Raw genomic sequence first — 24,499 nt, 5'->3', positions numbered from 1 at the left:
AATGGGTTACCTAGAGAGGTGGTGGAATCTCCATCTTTAGAGGTTTTTAAGCTGAGGCTTGACAAAGCCCTGGCTGGGATGATATAGCTGAGGTTAGTCCTGCTTTGAGCAGGGGGTTGGACTAGATGACCTCCTGAGGTCCCTTCCAACTCTATGATTCTATGTCTCCACCTAGTTATAGACGAGGAGGCATCAAAATACGCAAACTGTTACGGGGGCCTGGTCACATCCTTACATTACTCTTGAAAGTAGTGACTCTCCTACTTGTGGGCACAGGGACAAAGGATGTCAGCGCTGGGCCACATTCCTGGGGGGCTGGGAGTTGGGCCCAGGCTTTGGACACAAATTGTCCTCCGCGGGACCCCTGACTTGGGCTGAAAAGGCCATCTATTACACAAGCAATGATCATGTGCAAACCACAGCACTTTTCTAGCCTTGAAGTTAGGGAAGGAAGGAGCATACTAAAGCAACTTTCTAGCAGTGTCCAGGACAGGGCAAACCTACCCAATTGGTACCATGATAACAAGGCCATATTATGAGTTGGCTATGTGTTCCCTCTCATTCCTCCCCTCACCACCTGGACAAAGAATGTGGTTAAAGGGTGTTATCTCTTCTTTCCCAGGCAGCATGTCTGTTAGGGAAGGCTCGGGATCTCTCCCCCTAGTTCTTCCCTTGTTGCTAGTTTGGTAAGGGGCTTCATGGCCATTCCTGCTGTTAAGATAAAAGTATATGCTACGCAAGTTTCGTGGGAACTAACAAACAGGGGCAGATATAATTATATACCTCCCCTAGCCATTAATATTAATTTTATAACCATTTATATCACCAAATAGGGGTTTTATGGGGCACTGTAGAAGTGTGTGTATTTACATATTATTTTGGATAAAAAGTTGTAAAGTAGTGAACTCGGGGCTCACTTTGTTGGACGCGCGTGACAAAGGGGAACGAATGAACTAGAAGTTGTAACCGAATAAATGCTCCTTATCACTCCACCTGGCTCAATCTCTCTCTCTCCAACTGACCCTGCAACAGTACTAATGTCACAGCGTCAGATTATTGGTATTGGCTGATGCTGTGATATGCTGGTCATGGACAACAGTACTTGTACAAATAACATAATTCATCGTGGTAGAAGCCACTGGCTAGAACACTGGCCTGAAAGAATATTCAGCATGCTTACTGAGCTGCAAGATTTCCCAGGCTGAATCAGCCCCTCTCTTCATACAGATAGGAAAATGGTGACAATATTGCACTACAAATTTTGAGAAACATTTTTCAAAATCTTTGAAGACTTTTTGACCATCTCTGCTATTTAATAATCACGCTTTCCACAACTGTAAAATAAATTCTACAGACATTTGCCGCCAAATGGTATGAATCTGCAATGATCAGTCCAGCCAGGTAACTGTGTCACCCATACACTACAGTGAGGGCCTGATTCTCCTCTCAGATCCCAGCGTATTTCTACACATTTAGATTTATACCTGATTTACAGTATTTAAATCAGAGCAGAATTGGCTCCCAGTAATAACAATTGCTAGCTCAGGGATTCTCAACAAATTTTTGGCGGCCTCAGAATGCAGCCACCAAATCTTGCTGGTGGCCACTCTGACAAACTTTCCTACAAAACTTAATTAAGTTTAGGAAAAAACAAATAAATATGCACATGTACCTTTCCAAATCATGGTAATTTATTTATGTAGGGTTTTTTTGCAGACTCAATAGTACAAATAATGTACAGTTGTATTTTGCTGCCTCTTGCCCTCGCTTTCTCCTCCCCTGGCCACCACTGCCTCCCTCAGCCCCCACATCCGCCGGGGCTCCCCACTGCTCCCCTGACCCCTGCTACTTCCTTCCCCTCTTTGCCCCAAGCTCCCTTCCACAGCCTCACACCCCAGGCTCACCCCACTCCAACCGTGGCTCCCTGTCAGACCAGCCCTGCTGAAGCCCCGCCACCATGAAGCTCCAACTCTGGGCTTTAGCCCGTTGCTGGAGCTTGCCTCCAGCTGAATCAGGGAAGGAGGGGTTAAGCCCACCTTGGAGCCACATGGCTGAAGCGGGGAGGGGACTAGAGCCCACCCACTCTCGGAGCATTCTGCTGAATCAGGAGGGGGAGGCTGAAGCCTTACCCCTGAGCCTCTTTAGGGAGGGGCCACTTCTTTTGCCCCCTCCCCCATCTCTGCGCAGGAGGCTGTCTGGCCACAATAAAACCCCCTGGTGGCTGCAGTTGAGAAATGCTGCCCTAGCTCTTACGTAGCACTCTTCATCAGTTGATCCCAAAGTGCTGTACACAAGGCGGTCAGTAGCATTATCCCTATTTAAAGATGGGAAAACTTTACAGAGCAGTGCAGTGACTTTCCCAAAGTCACCCAGAGCCAGGAATAAAACTCACGTCTCCAAAGACCCAGTCCAATGCTCTATCCACTAGGCCATGCTACAGTATTATGTACAGTTCATGTGGTCAGATATATAAGGGTATGGCTACCCTGCATACTGAGCCTGGGTTGGGACCCAGACTTTTTGGACTTGGTGTTTCCAATTCTGGGCCAGAGTGTCCACGCTGCATTGCAAACCTGGGTCTATAATGTACACAGCCACGCTAATGTGTACATACTACACCATGCAGACCTTCTGACTAGGGTCTGTGGCTTGACCTGCACCCACACTGCAAAATGTTATGGCTTAGCTGACCCAAGACTGATCTGTGTGTTGACAGAAAGGGGGCTTCAGCTCAAACCTGAACGGGAACCTGGTCTTAGCGTGCAGTGCAGACGTACCCTAAGAGTACGTCTATACAGCAAAATAACCCAAGGGCAGTGAGCATCAGAGCCCGGTTTACAGCCGATGGCTTGCACTGCAGCACTAAAAATAGCCATGTTGACATTCGGGTTCAGACTGGAGCTCAGGCTCTGAAATCCACTCAACTCCCAGGCTTCAGCGCCCCAGCTCCGGCCTGAGCTGCAACAGCTCCATGGCTATTTTAAGCACTGTAGCACGAGTCTTGAGTCTGTAGACCCAAGCTCTGAGACTCGCTGCCCCAGGGTTACTTTTGCCATGCAGACATACCCTAAAGTGTTCAAATGGTTATTTTTCCCAGCAATTAACAGATGGAAAATAACCCAGTTTTGAAGTGAGAAAGTATCTATTCAGAATGACTTCCAAGGGGGCTGGATCGCACTGAGACTGCTTGTGCAATGCTTGGCATTGCTTCCCCAACATTTTCCTGAAGGCCTGAATCTGCTGCTGGACTATTATCCCAGTTTACATGACCTTTAATGAAGACACTGTTCACCACAAATGGAACAGCATGTTAGCGATATTCATAGTACACACATTTTGGAGGATGTTGTAGAGCGCGGCGTGCCAGCATCGTGTGTTATAAGAACAAATTACTACGAACAGAGCACATAATGAACGCAGCATGATATGCAGAGTACGTCCACCGAAGTGCCTCTTGGCATGTTTGAACTGCCCCTGAAACTTGAGCCCAGAAGCATTCACCAAGCTCATAGGTGCGCACATCCCCCTCATTTGTGCATACGAGTGGGCATGTTCAAACACAAATGGGGTAACCAACTGCATGGTGAACTAACAAAATTAATGCCCACTAAGGCCTGCTGGCACTTCTCACAGGCACAGCCAGCTTCTCAGCTGGCATAAATCAGTTTAACTCCACTGATGATTTCAATAATCTTGTCCATAAAGTTTGTCCACACAAATTTTAAGTCTCAGTCCCAGCTGGCTTAAAATTTGGCCTTAAATATCCAGTGGCACATCTAGTAGTAAACATATTTCTTCTTGGCATTCAAAACAGGATAAATTAGATTTAAAGGGTTCATTGAGATGAAAAAGGAAGATCAGTCTATGCAGCGTAAAGCTGCAAATGGTTCTAAAGAACACAGCATAGCTGACAAACAAGAAACGTTGTGACCGTGCAAAAACAACACTGACACATTTGCTTTGTTCGCATTTCTCCCTTGAGAGTCTTTCCTCTTAGGAACCAGGCTGTAAAGTGAACATTGTTCGGGAGACAATGCCTTCTTTAGAGCAATATATTGCAATAAATACATTGAAATGGTGAACATGGGAAGCACAGCAGCACCTCTGAAGTATTAATACTGTGCTTGTTGCCAGGATTGTCATGGTTAGGCAATAAAAACCACGGGAAATCACTCTGTCAAGGAGAAAGATCAGTTACTGTGTGTACTGGAATATTACTGTAGCTTAGTGTATCCCTTCCTGTTTGTTATCTTACCCGTAGCTTATCTTCTGCCTTAGTGGACTGCTTACAGTCGGGATGCCATACAGTGGAACCTGGAATAAGATAAAGGATTACTCAGAGCAAATCAGATGACTTCAGGTCACAGACAGCACAACATTGAAATACTTAGGACAGTCCCCTCACTGCATCACAAGCTGATATGTGCTATGAATAACTTACAAATTCCACCCCAGCATGTGCGAAACACGACAAAATAAGAACAAATACTTCACTTGCCTACAGTGGCATCTGAGAGTCTCCAAGTATTTTCACACATTAGTTTGAAACCTCACAAACCACCCTGTGCAGCAGGGCTGGGAACTGTTAGAATCAGATGTTGCAGTGAGTCAGAGAAGAAGGCTGAATTTTGTGGCTTGGGCGCAGAGGTGAGAGAAAGAGAAGTTCTATGCCTAGCTTTGGTACAGACTTCCTATGCAATCTTGGACAAACCCTTTCCACTAAGTCCCTTAACCTTTCCACTCATTTGCAAAATGGAGATAATAATCCCGTTATGCTGGGGGGCAGGGCAGGGGGAGGGTTGGGTGAAATCTCATTGAAATTGGTGGAAGAGTGTGTGGGGTATTCACTGATAGGGCTGGATGTGTCTGTGTGAGGGAAAAGCAGCAGAAAGAGAGAGGAACAAAGAAGCCTCAGACACAGCAAGGGAGGTAGCATGATCCTGAGGGGAAAAAAAGAGAGCTTTTTGGCAAAGTACTGGCTGAAAGAAGCTTGGAAAGGTGAGCAAAGAAACTATCTCCAGTTGGATTCCTCCAGTATTCAGGGAAACAGGACTTTGTAAATAAACAGGATTAAAGAAATGTGCCTGCATGTGTGGCACATTTAGCCTCCAAAGGACTGAAATTCTTTGGTCTGACAAGAGTCACTGGGCTCAGCAGAGGGGTAACCGGCCTGTGACATGCAGGCAGTCAGACCAGATGATCTAATGGTCACTTCTGCACTTATACTCTATTGAAATCTGCCCTGCTGCGTCTGGGCCCTCCACAGCTTCAGAGCAGGGAGCAAGGTTTTCCCCTCCGCAGTTATCCTTCCAAGGACGCTGCCTTCCCCCACAGGATCTGTAATGGCGCTCTCCGTTGGGGGGCTGCTACCAGTCACTATCCAGATTGAAACGGCTTCAGAGCGAAGGCTAAAACTGAATGGATTTTTTAACATATTAATGGATTTTGACCCTATTACAGTGAAACCCAGATCACCATTCCAACCACAGTGGAGCCAAATGTTTGCCTGCAATAAAGAACCTCCCCACTCCACTCTATCCACAATGAAACACGGACATCTAAAGGCGTTTTGGCATGAATATTAACTCAAGTGCAGGTTCAGGAGACCCTCCCCAACAAAGGCCAAGTTAAAAGATACAGGTCAGGGCAGCTCCGAGGGGAGCCTTTATTTCAAAAGGTCCCTTTCTTGTGCTGAAGCACAAACCATCAGGAGCAATTCCAACTGCGAGCAGCACACAACGTAAACAGTATCGACAGGAGACTGGAGGGAACGCTCGGACTCTAAATCACAGCATCAGATGTCTGGCTTTGAGCCCGAGCCAAAGAAGAAGAAGAAGAAGAAGAAACTGCTCGTTCTGCAGGGGAAGCATCCAGTGAACGGGAGGAAGCATAACAAATGATTTCATGTACCGAAACACCAGCCTCAGAGCCAGGGCTGTACAAACCCTGCAAACGCCAGAAGGAAACCGGCCCCTGAAGGTTCATAGAGAGGCCTGATGAACAGGGACGTTCACAAAAGAGGAGAGAGGAGTGGTTAAGGCTCTAAAGTGGGACTCAAGAGATGCGGGTTCAGTTCCCAGCTCTGCTGGGACCCAAGTAAATTCATATCATCTCTCTGTGTCTCAGGCCCCCTCCCATAAAAGGGAGCTAGCAATATTTCCTTTGTCTGTCTTAAAATATTTATAGTGCAAACTCTCTGGGGCAAGGGCTGGGTCTGACTGTGTGTATGTACAGCATGTAGCACAATGGGGCCTTGATCTCAGTTGGAGCCTCTAGATGTGAACATCCCTTGGGTGGGTTCCTGGGCTTTAGGGGTGAAGCAGAGTGGGATGCAGTGGAGCTGCGATTTTCAAGGGGGAGCTGGCCTAACAACCTCAATTTTGGTTCACAAACTGGATGAGGTTTGAAAACGCAGTGAACATCAAACACAAATTAAGTGGGTTTGAGGTTAGATATGAATATTTTGCAGAGTCCTGCACTTCAAGCCAGCCACAGCTTCTGGTTTTATCCACCCAAATGTGCTCATTTATTTTGAAACAGCTCAGAGCTGTGTAAATCTTCCAGACCCATCCCAGTTCAGTTTAATTACCTTCCTATTGGAAACTCTACAGTACACTGCTGTTTATCCCTCTATTAGCGTATGTTTCTTTGCTCCCTTGGCAGAAACCAAACAAAATGTTCAGCTGTCCAAATTTTTATTATGCATGAACCAGCACTACAACACAGAGCAAGCTCTGAAATGTACAAACTTATAAGAACATAAAAACAGCCACACTGGGTCAGGGCAATGGTCCATCTAGCTCAGTATCCTGTCTTCCTACAGTGGCCAATGCCAGGTGTTTCATAGGGAATAAACAGAACAGGTAATCATCAAGTGATCCATCCCTTGGCCATTCCCAGCCTCTGGCAAACAGGAATTCCTGCCTGTCCTGGCTAATAGCCATTAATGCACCTACCCTCCATAAACTAACTAGCTCTATTTTGAATCCCATTATAGTCTTGGCCTTAACAACATCCTCTGGCAAGGAGTTCCACAGGTTAACTATGAACTAATACTTCTTTTATTCATTTTAAACCTGCTGCACATTAATTTCATTTGGTGACCCCTAGTTTTTGTGTTATGAGAAGGAGTAAACAACACTTCCTCCACATGAGTTATGATTTTATAGACCTCTATCATATCCCTCCCTTAGTTGGCTCTTTTCCAGGCATAAAATCCCAGTTTTATTAATCTCTCTTCATATGGAAGTTTTTCCATACTCCTACTCATTTTAGTTGCCATTTTCTGTACCCTTTCCAATTCCAATACGTATTTTTTTAGATGAGGTGACTAGATCTACACACAGTATTCAAGATGTGGGCGTACCATGAATTTATAAAGAGGCAATATGATATTTTCTGTCTTATTATCTACCCCTTTCCTAATGATTCCCAACACTTAGCTTTTTTGACTGCTTCTGCACATTGAATGGACGTTTTCAGAGAACTATCCATAATGACTCCAAGATCTCTTTCTTGAGTGGTAACAGCTAATTTAGACCCCATCATTTTATATGTGTAGTTGGGATTATGTTTTCCAATGTGCATTACTTTGCATTTATCAACATTGAATTTCATCTGCCTTTTGTTGCCCAGTCACCCAGTTTTATGAGATCCCTTTGTAACTCTTCACAGTCTGCTTTGAACTTAACTATCTGGAGTAGTTTTTTATCACCTGCAAATTTTGCCACCTCACTGTGTACCCCCTTTTCCAGATCATTTATGAACATGTTGAACAGTACTGGTCTCAGCACAGACCTCTCAGGGATACCACTATTTACCTCTCTCCATTCTGAAAATTTACCATTTATTCTTACCCTTTGTTTCCTAGCTTTTAACCAGTTACTGATCCAGGAGAGAACCACCCCTCTTATCCCATCACCACTTACTTTGCTTAAGAGCCTTTGGTGAGAGACCTTATCAAAGGCTTTCTGAAAATCTAAGTACATTATATTCACTGGCTCACCCTTGTCCACATGCTTGTTGACTCCCTCAAAGAATTCTAGTAGATTGGTGAGGCATGACTTTACAAAAACCATGTTGACTCTTCCCCCAACAAATTATATTCATCTGTGTCCCTGATAATTCTGTTCTTTACTACAGTTTCAACCAATTTGCCTGGCACTGAAGTTAGGTTTACTTAAGTTAGGCTTGTAATTGCCAGGATCGCCTCTAGAGCCTTTGTAAAGAATTGGCATCAAATTAGCTATCCTTCTGTCATCTGGTACGGAAGCTGATTTAAATGATAGGTCACATACCACAGTTGTTAGTTCTGCAATTTCACATTCAAGTTCCTGTAAAACTCTTGGGTGGATACCACCTGGCCTTGGAGACGTATTACTGTTTAATTTATCAATTTGTTCCAAAACCTCCTCTAATGACACCTCAATTTGGGATAGTTCCTCAGATTTGTCACCTAAAAAGAATGGCTCAGGTTTGGGAATCTCCTTCACATCCTCAGCCATGAAGACTGATGCAAAGGATTCATTTAGTTTCTCCTCAATAGCCTTATCTTCCTTGAGTGCGCCTTTAGCATTTTGATTGTCCAGTGGCCTCACTGATTGTTTACCAAGCTTCTTGCTTCTGACAGACAAACATTTTTTGCCATTACTTTTTGAGTCTTTGGCTAGCTGTTGTACAAATTCTCTTTTGGCCTTCCTATTTATATTTTTACATGTCACTTGCCAGAGTTTATGCTCCTTTCTATTGTCCTCAATAGGATTTAATTTCCACTTTTTAAAGGGTGCCTTTTTTGCCTCTGATTGCTTCTTTTATTTTGTTGTTTAGCCATGGTGACACTTTTTTGGTCCTCTTAATATGTTTTTTACATTTAAATACATTTAAATCTATTGTGGTGTCTTTAAAAAGTTTCCATGCAGTTTGTGGGGATTTCACTTTTGGCACTGTAACTTTTAATTTCTGTTTAACTAACTTCCTCATTTTTGTGTAGTTCCCCTTTCTAAAATTAAATGTGGGCTGATTTGGTGTTCCAGGGATGTTACATTTGATCACTTTATGGTCATTATTAACAAGCGGTTCAGCTATATTCATCTATTGCACCAGATCCTGTGCTTCACTTAGGACTAAATGAAGAGTTGCCTCTTCTCTTGTGTGTTCTAGGACTAGCTGCTCCAAGAAGCAGTCATTTAAAGTGTCAAGAAACTTTATCTTTGCATCCCATCCTGAGGTGACATGTACCCAGTCAATATGGGGATAACTGAAATCCCCCATTTTTATTAAGTTTTTTATTTTTATAGTCTCTCTAATCTCCCTGAGCATTTCACAGTCACTATCACCATCCTGGTCAGGTGGTCGGTAGTATATCCTTGCTGCTATATTCTTATTATTCAAGCATGGAATTACTATCTGTGGAGTGTCTATGGCACAGTTTGGTTCATTTAAGATTTTTATTTCACTTGACTCTATGCTTTCTTTCACATATAATGCCACTTCCCAACCAGTACAACCTATTCTGTCCTTCCAATATATTTTGTAATCTGGTATTACTATGTCCCATTGGTTATCCTCATTCCAGCAAGTTTCTGAGATGCCTATTATATCAATATCCTCATTTAATACGAGGCACTCAAGTTCACCCATCTTAGTATATAGACGTCTAGCATTTGTATATGAGCACTTTAAAAAATTGTCACTTTTTAGCTATCTACTATTATGTTTCTCATGAGATCCTACCCATATTTTATCCTCTTCCATCCTCTCCTCCTTACTAGGATATCGCTCAGGCTAATAAAACAAGCCTGGAAAGCATGAAAGGCAGGCATGCTTTAAACACTAAGCAATGTCCCACCTTGGCACCAACCCCCTGGGTGAGACAGAGAAATATGTTACAAGGAAATACATGGGAGAAAAAATTTTTTTGGTGCTATTGCTTTTCATTTCCCAGGCAAACCCACAGACACTCTGCCAAGGCAATTTGGGGTTGGAAAACCCAGGGAGGTTAGTTTGTTTCAGCACACACTGTTCTATTTGCAGATTTCCTCTGTTTACATTAAATGTAACATTCAAGCCTCCATCAATAAACACACTGGATGAAATCCTGGCCCCAAAACTCCCACTGACAACAGTGGCCAATATTGCATTCGTGTTCTTACCCAGACAGCAATACAAGAATGAGATGCAGACACAGGCAATGCCCAGTGGAGATGGTAATTATGAAAGGAGGGAGCTTCCTTGTTCCACTCATTTCACTGATATGCACTTGGCCATAGTTTTTTCCCCTAGCAAAAGGCTTGTGAAGCTGCTACAACTGCATTCAGTGCAGGGGGAACTGTTCCTTTGGGGGAACCTATACTGATGGCTTCATGATATTCATATGAGCTGAAGCTAAGAGGGACTTACACAGTGCTTAACTGAAATAATGAAGGAGGTGTCAGGGCTCAAGCAATTAGGTCCTGGGGCTCAAGCAATTTTTTTTACTTTCAAAACTGATGCAGCAAGCCCAGAGGTACCTGGGCTATGAACTGCCACAACTAGAGGTGCCAGGACTCAACCCTGGCAAGCCCCAGCCCAAATTAAGCATTGGACTTTAACCATCGGAAAGACTTTCAGGTACCTTGTACTTAGAAACAACAGCCTGCAGCAAGCAAGTAAAATTCTTGCTGAAGAGCCTGGGTTGCTTTTGGTAGTGATACAATCAGTGAGGTAAGTTAGTAAGAAAACAGCTGTAAGCGGCAAAGTAGTGTAACTTGCACTGATTTGCCACTGAGTGCGTGGGGGAAAAAAAAAAGTGTAACGTGTATCCAAAAGGCAGGGAGGTAAAGATGGGGACCTAGCAAGAAAGAAACGAAGAGAACAGTGAGAGACAAAGAAAACAGCCACATCTCCTGCACCATCCCCCAGATCCCCTGGGCTAAATTTATCATCAAGGTATATGTGGGTACAGCTCTCATTGGCTTCATGTTGTTGGGTTTGGTATGCTCGGTGGTGGTGGTGGCCTGTGATACACAGCAGGTCAGACTAGATGATCTGGTGGTCTCCCCTGGCCTTAAACAATATGACTCTATCGTAGGAGTTGCATTTATTTATACCAAGGGCTGCACTGGGTCTCCATAGAATCCCCATTCATCGAATGCCAGATGGGTGCAAGTTACACCAGTTCACCTCTTCCTACCATTGACATTGTGACGCTAGCAGACCAGGTGCCAGCTCTTGCCAAGGCTGTAGGTGTCACCTGAGCACTGACAAATTCATAGCTGGAAACCAGACCAGCTCACCTGTATGTTAGTATTGTTCAAGATAGGTGTTAGGCTTATAAGAATGTGCTCAGTGTCTAGACTATGGAAAGCTTGTAAGTTGCTGCATGCATTCATTTCACTTGTAATGTCTGTATCCCATGCGATAAGGTGATATGTAAGATTTGCTTCATAACTGTAAAAATGCTGACTCTGGACCTGTGAACCCAGTCAGGAGGAATGATTCACCACTCATCAAGAAGGACTTATCAAAACTGGAACATCACAATACAAAGACTTGGTTAATGGCCCTCTCACACCACTATGTGCAAGAAAGCCTGTCTCATCAGCTTGAATGCTGGAAGAAGAGGACAAAACAGGGAGACAAGAAAAATGTCTCTCTCTCTTTGCTGCTAAGACTCCCACAGGGCTGGAGCTAGGAAACAGAAGCAGAGATCCCGAGGGTCAACCTGGATTAGCCCTAAACGACATTCAATGTTGGAAGATTGTTACAACTTGTCACCTTTTGGAACCACAGACTGTAACTCATTTGTGTATATATGTTTGCCTGCTTTAACCTGTAAATAACTCATTCTTTTTCTTAGTTAATAAATTATTAGTTAGTTTACTATAAAATTGGCTATAAGCGCTGTCTTTGGTGTGAGATCTGAAGAACAAATTGACCTGGGGTAAGTGACTGGTCTCTTGAGACTGGGAGCAACTTGAATCTTTTGTGATCTTTGGTGTATGGCAACCAACTACCACTAAGTCCAGCTTGCCTGGATAGCAAGATTGATTGGCATGGCCAAGGGGACTGTTTGTGACTCCATGGTAGGACTGTTATAGTGTCAGGAGGTCACGTTTGTTACTGAGTTGGTGAAAGCTAATTACAGAACATACATCCAGTTTGTCAAAAAGAAGGGCAAACACCCCAATCTGCCCTGAGGCTGGCACTCATGTTTGTGAACCACTCCAGAAAGCGTGGAAGACATCACCACAGATTTCTGGTTGAATAATCCATTCACTTTTTACTTGTTCTTATTTTTCATGGCCTGGTGTCAGGAAAGTCTAATCAGACCTCGGTGTTGCCCTTTGTTTTCTAACTTATCACCCACTTATCTGCCTCTCTCCTTCAAAGAGGAGGACGACGACTGTGATCTTATGAGGCACAAATACACAGATCTTTATATGCGCATCATTTACAAAGCAGTAACAGATTGTGAAAATACAGGACTATGAGTTCTCTGCAGGGTGAAGCAGGAAGGAGAAGCTGGGCTGGGAAGAAGGAAAGCCCTCATTATAACACACGTGTCTTCAATAATAGCAAAGGGAGCCCAGAAAACCACCAGCTCAGTAATTCCTCTCTTTAATAATCTTCTCTTCTTTCAGGATTGCTCCAGTGGGAATCTTCCTTGAGTGCTTACGGTTCAGTTCACAACTAACTTAGACAGACTGCCTGACTCCACATCCTATTTCTCTCTTCTCTAGTCACTTAGGGCCCTTAACCATGTACTTAAAGCTCTCTTGACATGTGCACACTTGGAAAGAGGGGTCTCAGGCCAATTCCCAGCCACTCAGGCGCTCATAACTTTAATTTCTGGCTGGTAATGATGCATATTAGATGTCTTCTTACCTACATTCATTTAAACTAGAGAAAGTGGGAAAAATAACTGTAGCTTAAGAGTTGAAGAAGCATCTCTTTTGGAGAAAAATTCAGACCAAAATTTCGATCAAGGGTGTATTTCAACCAAAGGGAAGAACATTCCCTTCTGGAAAGGGAAGCGCAAGTGGCAGAAATACAAAAAAAATATGATTCCAGTACTTGAAATGATAGAAAGAGTTAGATGCAAGATAAAAAACAAAGGAGATGAAAATGGACAGAAATAATAAATGGGTGTGAAAAAAGAAAGATGATAAAAAAGATTGAAAAACATGTGAACGTAAAGTAAGTAGATGGGGATAAAAGAGCAACATGACAAGATAAATGTGGAATGAAGATAAACAATCAAACATGAAGAAAGAGAGAGGTTCAGAGACAGAAGTGTGGGTGTAGGGGGAAATCTCTCTCTCTCTCACACATGCACACACTTTGAGCTAAGGCCCTTTAAAATAAATGGAAGGCTTTCCACAGATTTCAACAGGCTTGGATCAGGTTCCAAAAGAGAAGGAGAACATATGGTCAAAATAATTAAGGGGAAAATAACAAAAATGGTTGCTCAAAACCATTTCTCACTCATTCTGGTGTCCCACAGATGGTAATTTGTGCACGGAGGATTATGTAAAACAACGAAGTTCAGAGGTGGACTAATAAAATTTACCTTTTGTGTTACCATTTAAAAGCACAATTTGGGGCGACCACAGTTTGGATTGACTGCAGGGTAATTGTTAGAGCACCCTAATATGAAATATTCACCAGGAGGGTGACATCTATCCCTCAGAGAACAGCAACAACAACAAGGCAGCTATAATCCCAGTTACCCGAGATTGCTTATTTCAACGAATGGCTTCTGAACTGCCATGACTTTGAGAGGGGAAAAGTGAAAATGGAAGTGTCCTGCCTGGCAAGTGATCAATCGTCTGTGCTGCCAGACATCAATGGGGTTGCTAGAAGATTGCTGATGACATGCTGCTTCCTGGATATGTATCTGACCCTAAGCCTCTGACTGTTTCTGGCACAGTTGGGGAATGAAGACATTCTTACCTTGCAGGTACATTTCTTCTCCTTCCGTGAACATTTGGTAGCATCTGCTGCATCGTGCACAGCTCGGATGATAATGCTTGTCACCCGCCTAAGGAAAAATAAAAAAGGGTGATAAGGAAATGATACACCATTTTATTAGATTTGCTGAAAGGTCTCTGTCTTTCTCCCTCTAGTTTCTTTTTAATATATATGATGTTTCTCTGATGTTGTTACAGAACGGACAGAGCATTCCCTAAGCTGCCCCAACAAAGTGGATCAATTCAAATGTGTAGTTACACCTCAATGGTTCAGTCACAATGGCCAATTAATTCCTTGGCACTCCTTTCCGTCACCATCAATCTTGGTGCTAATTTAGTGAGGGATTTGTAGGTGGATTTCCAGGACCATCGATTTATTTCACACAGGTCACCAGACTTCAGAGAGTAACCTCAATTCATGTGCTAGCACCAGAAGCCTGCCCTGAATTTGAACTAGTGACCTAAAAGTGCTAAATACTCAAAATCCCATTGCGAAATCCAAATCCCTTGAGTCATTCAGTCTCTTAAATACACTGATACTCATAATAAACTAGTCTGATCAAATGTTGGTTCTATAATAAAGAGTGGAGAACCAAGGAAATAGATATTAAAAGTGATTTCAACCCACCAGAGAGGTCAGTGCATTAACTCTTTAGCATCGGAAACGAAACATACGATACAATGCCCACATCAGATTAGACACTTACTGAGGAATGAGGCTAGCGCTTGCAGTGCTGTGAACTAAGCATCCCCATATAGGCTAGATGCCATCCCAAGAGCAATCACTGCAGGTGCTCTCTTGCTAAAAGCAACTGTACAACTGGACACTGGAGTGATACTGTTAGCAGCCATCAAACCATATTACACTTGCACCAGATGATGTTATGAATGTCTGACAAAATACAACATTTGCCAGCAACAGGAAAAGCCAAATTCAGTTCATATCCTCCATCGACCTAACCTGCAAAAGGAGCTTCGAAACTGGAGGAGTAAAAACGGAGTTAGGAACTGCATGAGCAAGCTAGGAGTATTCTATACCAGTGTTTCACAACCTTTTAAGTGGCAAGTACCCCCTAACTTCTGAAAATGTTAATAAGTACCCAACACTCAATTTTCCCCTCTGAGAAATAAAATCTTTTCCCCTTTACCACTGGACAACTATTTCTTGTAAAGCAGGAGAGTTGAGTTCTGCAGTGCTGTGTGGCTGTGGCAGATCACAAAACCCCCTGCTGTTTCTCCCCTCCTTCCTCCTCCCCTTCCTCCATATAGGAGCAAAGGTCATTGCCAGCCAGTCATTATGGCCTGATGGCGGGCTCACGTGGTGTTCTCTTCACACAGGTGGGAACTTGTGAGGTATGAGCAGGCAGTAGTGGCCCACCAGAGTGGATAGCAGCGCTCCCCATGGCAGTCCCTAGGGGGGTGCAGGCCTGGGGCAAATCACACTGTGTGGGCCCCTCAAGATTTTTATACTGGTAAAATCTGAGGCTGTCATAGTTGTCAATTTCACTGCTCAGCTAGAGCAAGAGTAAGAGCTAGAGAAAACCTGCGGGTAGAGCCCGGCTCCAGGACTGGGCAAGCTGCTGGGCTCTCCGCCTGGCTTTCTGGGCACCAGACTCTGAGCCGGGGAGGGGAGCTGCCACCTGGGCAAGGCGCAGGCGGCTGCTGCCTGGCTGCCAGCCCGGGAGGTGGGTGACTGCCACCTGCTCCGAGCTGGGGCAGAGGAGGCTTCCGCGCAGGCTGGGACCTGGGGATGTGGGCAGGTGGCAGGCAGCTGCTGCCCGTCTTCAAGCCAGGGCGTGGGAGACTGTCTCTCGGCTCAGAGCTGAGGTATGGGTGGCAGCCACCCAGCTGCGAGTCCAGCTCACAAGGCGCAGGAGGCTGCTGCTGGGCTCCCACCTAGGAGCTGGGACTGGGCAGGACATGGGCGGCTGCTGCCTGGTGTCCCAAGAAGCCAGCAGGTGCTGCCCAGCTTCCCAGGACTAGGGCGGCTGCCGTCTACCTCCCAGCTAGGAGTTGGGACCGGGCAAGAAGCCAGTGGCTTCTGCCCACCTCCCCCAGAAGCCGGCGGCTGCCGCCTGCCTCCCTTCACTGGGTTTTTTGCTGCATACCCCCTGACTGTGTCTTGCATACCCCTGGTTGAGAAACTATGTTCTATACTCTAGGGAGTTTCTGTCTTGCCTCTTGGAAGGACAGACAGACAGACACACCCCACCACACTTGGTCAGATCCTGAGATGGTGGAAATCAATGTAGCTTCAATATAGCTGTGTTGATTTACAGCAGCTGCAGGTCTGGCCCAATTATTTCACTTCCTCTTTGTTTTATAAAAATACCGGGGGGGGGGGGGGAAAAACTGGAGGAAAACCACCCTAAATTGTTGAAAACATATTAACCATCTCCAGCCATAAAATACCAAGTTCCACAACAAATTCGCAAATTGCCGCTCTCCAGCCACCGCAGCAAAGTATCTTTAGTGCACGGTTTATCGCTGCCACGGTGACTATATTTAGATCAGAACCTACCAATTACTAAATCATATAAGGCTTGCCAAATTTACTGGACACCTTATCAGCCTAATGACCAAACGCAGGGAGCAGGGGGTAAAACACTTATGTTATCATGCCAACTGAAACGTAAAGCAGCAAAACAGCTACTTATCCTAGAATTTACTTACTTGTCACACATTGTTAATCAACTTCCTACTGAATAGATATTTTAAAAACTGAACTTGCTACTAATTAGATATTTGATTAATTTCAACTGGGGCCAACTAATAACATGTACTAAAAATGTCTGATTAGTTATAGAACTGGTTGAATGCTACCTCTAAAAAAGTATTGGTCAAATAAATTATGAGACTAATACTGGTGAGAAAGTGACTAATATATTTGTCAAGTACTATTCTACCGATATACCTTCCTGAGGGCTTGTCTACATGCAGAGTTACCCCTAGTTTATTTTAAACTAATTTTATTAAACAAGTGAAAGAGGCCATTCTTATTTTGGTTTCAACCAGCCTCATTTCAGTTTACCTTTAATCCATAAGGAACAGGTTTAATTTAAACTGAAATAAGCCACTTCAACTGAAATAAGATCTCTAGTCTAGACAAACATTTGAACCGGTTAAAAGGAGGCAAATTTGAGCAGAATCGTAGCAACTCCTTCCTTCATTAAATCTCCTTCCTAGCTTTATTCCACTTTTTTTTTTCTTTCTACTAACAGAAGGGAGGATAAAAGCCTGAGCCAAAGCTCACTGAAGGCAATGGGAGTTCTTCTATTGGATCCATGGGCTTTAGATCATGCCCTTGGTGACCAATTACCCAACCAATAATTGTTTCTAAAACGGGAAAAAGAACCACCAACAAATCATCCTATTTATTATATCATATTATATTTATTATTTCTGATATTCTTGTACCTTGTCTCCCACACCTCGATCTGTTTGTTTGCCTCATCCACCTGTTATGTCTTGTCTTTTAAAAATGTAAGCTCACTGGAGCAGGGACTATCATTTTCTATGTATCTGTACAGCACCTAGCACAATGGATCTATGGCCTGGTTGGCCTCAGGTGTTGCTATAATAAACACATTTAATAACAAGATATGCACATCTTATGTGCCATATGATCTCACTGGCCTCTCTTTTCCTGCCTTTCACCTTCTCTTCCTGTGATCCTCCATCACTGGGCCATATGAAACTTAAGTTTGTATGATTCTGTGGAGCATGGGGCATGTCTTGTTTGAGTCACCTCGCTCACTTGTGGGCCCCTGATAAGGGACAATCAGGCAACTGAGCTGAATAAGAGCCGGTCAGAAAACAATTTTGCCAACCATTTTTTAAAAGCCTTTTTCTGATTTTTGTTTTAATGGAAACTTCAATTTCATCAAAAATTCTAACAATAACTGCCTCTCTTTTCCTGAGGTGTCCTCACTTCTGTTACCTTTCCCTCCATCCAATTGGATATCTCCCTATTTCTTTCTCTACATTGCATCTTCCACTTCCTCCACCATATTTCTCCCCTGTATTTTCCCCTTCTTCCTATCCAAATCTCTGTCTCATGCACGCACGCACGCACGCACACAAAAATACCATACTTCTTTTCTTTCTCATCCCAGCAATCTCACTTTTCTCCCCGGCTCCCCAAGCCCCATTCACACAAAAGGTCATGGCAATTTCACCAAAAATCTAATACCCAGAGAGAGGGCAAAGATACATCCATCCTTTTACTTGGGTTTTTGGGGAAGAAGGGTCATGATAAAAGCTGGTATTGTGGGTACTACTGATTTGGGTATTGCAGGGTGCTATAGATTTGGACACTGCTGGTTGGTTGTCTAATATTATGTCCTACATAGGCCAGAATAGGCACTTTTGTATTGGTATTACAGATCAAATAAAGAAACAAAAAATCAGATTAGCCAGAACACATGGTCCCCATAGGGAGATCCTGGCATGGCTACTCCTATGATTTGCAGGCTGGGGATATTTCAATAGTTCTATATGGAAGATTCCTGTGTCTCTTTCCTCCCTCTCTCTACCCATCTGTTCTCCACTCTTCCTCCTTCTTACTTACACCATGTTGTCCATGGATTCCCACCTCAGACTAGCTTTCTCCCCTCATGCTGAAGTATCACATTTCAAAACTCCCCTCCGCTGCCCCAGGGTCTCCCCCATTTGAGGCAGCAGCACAGTGCGTGCACTTTTTCCATTTAGAAACAATACAGAGGAACAGTCCAGGATTCCTTCCTTGCCCTGGGATTGGGGGGGGCAGGGGGGGGGATTTTGTCTGTGCAGACATTTAGCAGGAATGTCTCTCGCTAAGCATGGTATGAGACACAAGCAAAGTCCCTGGTGAAGGTCGGTGAGGCATTTTACTGTGGCTCAACAACTAAATCAATGCAATCTAGGCAACGAAAGCCAAACATTAAAGAACAGGGCTTTCCATTCTACCACTTTGGTCCCCTTTCACAGCTCTACTCCCTCTCAGTAGCACTGGGCAGTTTATTTGTTGATCTGGGAACACGTGGGCCAAATTACCCCTGCTTATCCCCAGGAGGTCACACAGATGTAATTGCAGACAGAATATGGCTATAAGAGGCTGGCAGTATTTACCTGCAATACCCAACACAGTTGGCAGTTACTGATTCTGCTGGGAAAGGGATACGTGCATTTTGCTGACTCTCTGAGCAAGGTGGCTTGTTATTTCACCTGGACATAAGGGAAATGGGGGTGGCTAAGGAGTGATCAGAGGAGACCTAGGAGGAATCCTAAGAGTAGCCAAGCCTACGGAGAGGCTCGCAGCTGAACTAAATGCTATTGTTAGTTGCTTTGTTAATGAACTGGAACCTCAGGAAGGGATGTTTTTTTTTTTTTACTCTGCAATGTGTGGCCTTTGTTTTAGAGCAGATGGGGAAAGGCATGTGCTCAAAGCGTCTGTGTGTCTCTTTGCTGACACTGTTGTGAGTCTTGCCCCACAGGATTCATTGTTTTGAGGATAAATTCCTTCCCAGCTGCAACAAGCCTGAGAAACAGTGACTGCAGCACAGGGAGGCGTGGCAAGGGAGGAATCTTCCCATCCAAGGGACAGAGCCACTAAGGCCTGCACCTATATTACCCACTACTATTGCTGTAACCTTCTACTCTGCAGGGGGTGATGTATGGTGAACATGCATCACAGAAGATTAACGTGACCTAGCACTTCCTTGCACAGCTGACCCACACCAGTTCCAGGCAGGGCTGTCAAGAGGACACAGGATTTGCCCCTTACCCCACTCTAGTAAGTCTTGTCAAAAGCAATCGCTGGAATTCTGCTGAATCTCTATCATTTCGGGTCAGTCAGGAAGTAGCATCTTTTTTATTTTCCCCTCCCTCCCCCCAAGTTTTTCAAAGGGGCTTAATTGTAAAATAATCAGAACACTGTTACCGACACCCCATGTGTCCTTTCCTTTCTCTACACAATCACATGTAGAGATCCAGTGAGCAGAAGGAAGAGAAGTCATCAGATCTCAGCCAACATAGAACATCAAATCCAGCTGCAACAGCAGCAAATAAAATAGAACATATCAAGATGACGTTTAAATTGGATTTAAAACAATGATATGAATAAAGTGCTTTGCAGGCAACAAAAGGCATTTCAGATCACACACAGGTCAGAACAAGGTAAGACCTGTCCAGTACAGAACACTGTTGATATTTCTGATCTCAGTTGTATAAACACAATACTCATTTCCCTTGTCTCGCTATCAATAGACGTTTTCTCTCTGCTGTTGTGGGGGTTTGTTTGTTTTTTTAAAAGATGACACAATGTTGTTACTACCTGTAGCCACCAGTACACTGATACTAAGCCAACACCCCTTGTTAATTGCCATCCCCAAGAGTCCAGGCATGCAGCTGGGTTTTTTCCAAGAGTTACAACAGGAAGGGCTGGTTCATCTCCATCAGACAGTTTCCCAAAGGGAAATTTATTTTTCATTTCCACCTTATTTTCTCTCTGTCAAAATAGTCAGTATCCCTAAAATACTACAACTTACAACAGAACAGTGCCTGGGGAATATTACTCAGGAGAATGCTGTAGTATTTTTAGAATGATAGATGCTTTAGTATTCATTATTTTATAGAACCCAAAGGTATGCCAGGTGCTCCATATTGCATATAAGACAACATGGGTTCCTGCCCTGTGATATTAAGGGAGAAGGGTAAGAGAGAGAAGAGTGGTGCTGGGGTTAAAACCATGTCCTAAGACTAAGGAGACTTGGGTTCAAATTCCTGGCTCTGCCATGAACTTGTGCAAGCCATCTCACCTCTCTGTGCCTCAGTTCTCCATCTGTAAAATGCTTCACAGGGATGTTTGAGGATGTATTCATGAGATGCTCCTACTATGTAGAAAAGGAGGGAGTGTCACATACATAGAATAAGGTTACGAGGATGGGGAGCTGTTACAGCAATTTCATGGTTACTCGATCAAAAGCTAGTACACAGCATGATGGAGCAAAGATTTTTCTATAATCTTTGTTGACCCCATTTCTTGTTGATGGTTCAGCAGAGGTGGATTTTGAAGAGGAATTGACAGGGGACAGGTGAAGACTTGGCTTATTAGCACAAGGATGGTGTTCGATGCACAGGAGTAACATGGAACAAAGCTGGGAGGCTGCTATGGGAGATATGGATGAATGGACCATCCAGGGGGCACTAGCAGAAGGGAGAGGGCAAGGAGAAAAGAACAGCCACAGATATATGCCAATTATATATACACACACACACACACACACACACACACACACACACACACACACACACACGAGATGGGCTTCAAACAACCCAAGCCTTTGGAATAGCTGAAATTCTGATCTGGACTTTCCGGTCCATCCCTTCTATGTAGTCCATATATAGTATGGCCAATACTAAACAAAAGAGATTCTTTCTGTATTTAGTAAAGCCACCCTCAGAGCATTCCTGGCAAGTCTCAGGAAAAGCAAGGGCTGCATAGCTGCTTGTCACATGTGATAACAGGCCTATGTGACTGTGAGATCAAGCCAGTCCTTCTGGTTTGGGCACCTCTCCTAGTTGATGAGGAAAAAGGACGCTTGAGAAAGCTGAGCCAGTTCTTGAAGGGATCTTCCCCAAACAGGAAAATAATTATTCAAGGAGAGAAAAAAAAAATCCTGTCCATGCACTCTCTCCCCAGTATACACCACCTCTTCTGAGGGACTTTTCTGCCCTGCTGAGAAATGCAAGGATTTCTGATGTTTTATATAGTTCCAGTACCCAATAATCATAGGGATTTCTCAGGAGTAAAGCTCCCAGTCTCTCAACTCCTAGAAAGTGCTAGCATTCAGTGGGAATTAAGAGAAAAAGCCACCTATTCTGGGAATTATATCAAACCTTTCCATTTGCTTTTGTTAAAACTGGATATTATTTGAATTCTCAGACAACTGAGTGAAACAAACCTGTGGTCAAAACCTCTCTTAATTTTGATTGCCAAAAGTCTGTCAGATAATGTTATCAGACGAAGTGGCCTTTATGAGAAGGTAATCCCCTATTGAGTCTCTTGATGCTAAACTAAGGGAGTGTAACTTTGAACAGGCCAGTTATGATCAGCAGAAGCAGAGCTACCCATTTAGCTAGGCAGCAAGTTATGAAGGGAATGGAATTAATTCATTCTTAGTCATACAGTTTTAATTCCCTTTTATCCTTCCAGCTCTGGCCTTTGAGACATGTGTAGTCCCAGTATTTCAACCCGATGCCATGGTTCAGCCTCAATCAAAAGTTGTTCATTCACTGGATGTTATATTGCTGCTGTGTTGGCTTTTCCCCTGGCTTCCAAAATTCCTGTTCTTTCCTCTGCAGTTCGTTCCTTTCTATATGAAGTCAATCCCCACTTTGTCCTCAGCAGAAGACATTCCATTTGTTCTGCTAGATTGCACTATCTAAACTGCAACTCCGAATCGCTATAGGTGGTTTACATTTTATATTACATTATATGATGTACATCCTCAAGCATAGAATCATAGGACTGGATGGACCTCAAGAGGTCCAGTCCCCTGCACTTATGGCAGGACTAAGTATTATCTAGACCATACCTGACAGGTGTTTGTGTAACCTCTATAGTGTGTATAAACCTCTAACCTTAAAAATCTCCAATGATGGAGACACCACAACCTCCATAGACAATTTATTCCAGTGCTTAACTATCCTGACAGGAAGTTTTTTTTCTAATGTCCAACCTAAACCACCCTTGCTGTAATTTAAGCCCAGTGCTTCTTTTCCTATCTGCAGAGGTTAAGGAGAACAATGTTTCTCCCTCTTCCTTCTAACAACCTTTTATGTACTTGAAAACTGTTATGTCCCCCCTCAGTCTTCTCTTCTTCAGACTAAACAAACCCATTTTTTTAAATCATCCCTCATAGGTCAAGTTTTCTAGAGCTTTAATCATTTTTGCTGCTCTTCTCTGGACTTTCTCCAATTTCTCCACATCTGTCCTGAAATGTGGCTCCCAGAACTGGGCACAATACTCTAGTTGAGGCCTAACCAGCATGGAATAGAGAGGAAGAATTACTTCTTGTGTCTTGCTTACAGCACGCCTGCTAATACAGAATGATTGCTTTTTTTGCATCCAGCTATTCACAGAAAAACTAACCCAGACTTCACCACAACCTTATGCACAAATCTCTAGCTTATCTGAAGAATCATCACTTGAAAACAACCTTTTCAAATGTATGCAATTATGCTACAGTTGAGGGAACCTGATTTAAAAGATTTACAGGTCTCCACTCAAAACAGTTAAACTGATTTCAAGTTTATAAGAAATTTTTTCCCAATGTTGAGACCTCAGACAGTTAGCCAAATTTCAGCCTAAAGTGAATTATTATGAATGAAAACTACACCCCTTACAATAAGAGATCTATAATGGAAGCTAACAGACCCTTCACTGGAGAGATGCTACTAGACACCAACATGTAACCCAGGCTCAATTACAAGGTAAAGCCATAAAGTAGGCTTGGTTAATTGACTACAGATTCTTGGATGGTATTGAGTCACAAAGTATCCTTTGGCAAATGGAGTGTTAAACTGCATTATTCTCTAAACTGCTTTGTTCTCAAGTGTATATAAATCTTTCTCACTAAAAGAAACCCAGGCATTTTCAGCCAAAGTCAGCAGTATCTGTTATCAATTTAAACTGATGACTATCTACAGTATCTCATTACTTTCCTGTTACTTTTCTTTTCCCGTAGGCAAATCTGTACTAGAGTTTTAATGTGAGATCTGTCTGAATACATTGGATAAGCAAATGTATAAGTAAAATGAACATTATTTTATGCATTCACTTCTAACTTTCTTGACCTACAAGATTATGCAGAATGAGGAAACATTGGCCAAAAAAAGAAAATAATTGTTTAAAATAATACTAAGCATTCTATTTATTTGGATCATTTCAGGAATTATATTAAAGCCACCCCATGTTGGGCCCAATTTTCCACTCCTCCACTTGCTTCAACAGTGCATGCACAGCTGTAGCAGAAGCAAGGATTGGGTTAGCTTTCCTTAAAAAACACAAAAAAACCCAACACGGTATTCAGTGCTCATGAAAGGAATCTGACTGCCAATACTGGGAACACAAGTCTTTAAGGGAACAAGATGTAGGGAGCACTGGCCTGGGAGTCAGGAGAGCTGGGTTGTACTCCCCGCTCTGCCTTTGACTCACTGTGTGACTTTGGGCAAAGTTTTCTCTATTTATAAAATGGAGATAAATAATATTTAACCCCCTCGGTAAAGTGCTTTAAGAGGAAAAGGGTTGTATCTTATCCACAGAATACCGTTGCAAATCTGAGTAGAAAAGTTTGAAATTTGCAGTGATGTAACTCTTACAGGCCTAGATGCAGAGGCTGGTCCCTCCTGTCAGGATTCAGGAACAACACATTACAGGGAATCTTGTACTATTATTGTCAAGCTACTCACACATGCACGCACACAGCACTGTCAGGGACAGTATAAATAGCCAGATTGTAAGCTTGAGTGGCAGAGGGAGGTCAGAAATTCCACCCAAGTTTAACGTA

At 43.4% G+C, this 24,499-nt stretch overlaps 1 protein-coding gene across 9 annotated transcripts in view; it reads right to left on the bottom strand.

Annotated features, from left to right (window-relative positions):
* ABLIM1 (actin binding LIM protein 1) overlaps window positions 1–24,499 on the bottom strand; it is a 185,719-nt gene that overhangs the window by 56,816 nt on the left and 104,404 nt on the right. For all 9 annotated transcript variants that reach the window (XM_067536958.1, XM_067536948.1, XM_067536949.1 and 6 more), the window contains exons 7-8: window positions 13,933–14,020; window positions 4,256–4,314 (exon numbers count right to left, since the gene is read on the bottom strand). In XM_067536958.1, coding sequence (XP_067393059.1) covers window positions 4,256–4,314; window positions 13,933–14,020 — 147 coding nt within the window. The remainder of the gene's footprint in view (window positions 1–4,255; window positions 4,315–13,932; window positions 14,021–24,499) is intronic.

Source organism: Emydura macquarii, unplaced genomic scaffold (genome assembly GCF_026122565.2).
Source record: "Emydura macquarii macquarii isolate MOO-44397 ecotype Brisbane River unplaced genomic scaffold, CSIRO-AGI_Emac_v2 contig_3692, whole genome shotgun sequence".
Classification (NCBI taxonomy): domain Eukaryota; kingdom Metazoa; phylum Chordata; order Testudines; family Chelidae; genus Emydura; species Emydura macquarii.
The sequence above is the reverse complement of the archived record's forward strand: the minus strand, read 5'-3'. Positions and strand labels throughout refer to the sequence as shown.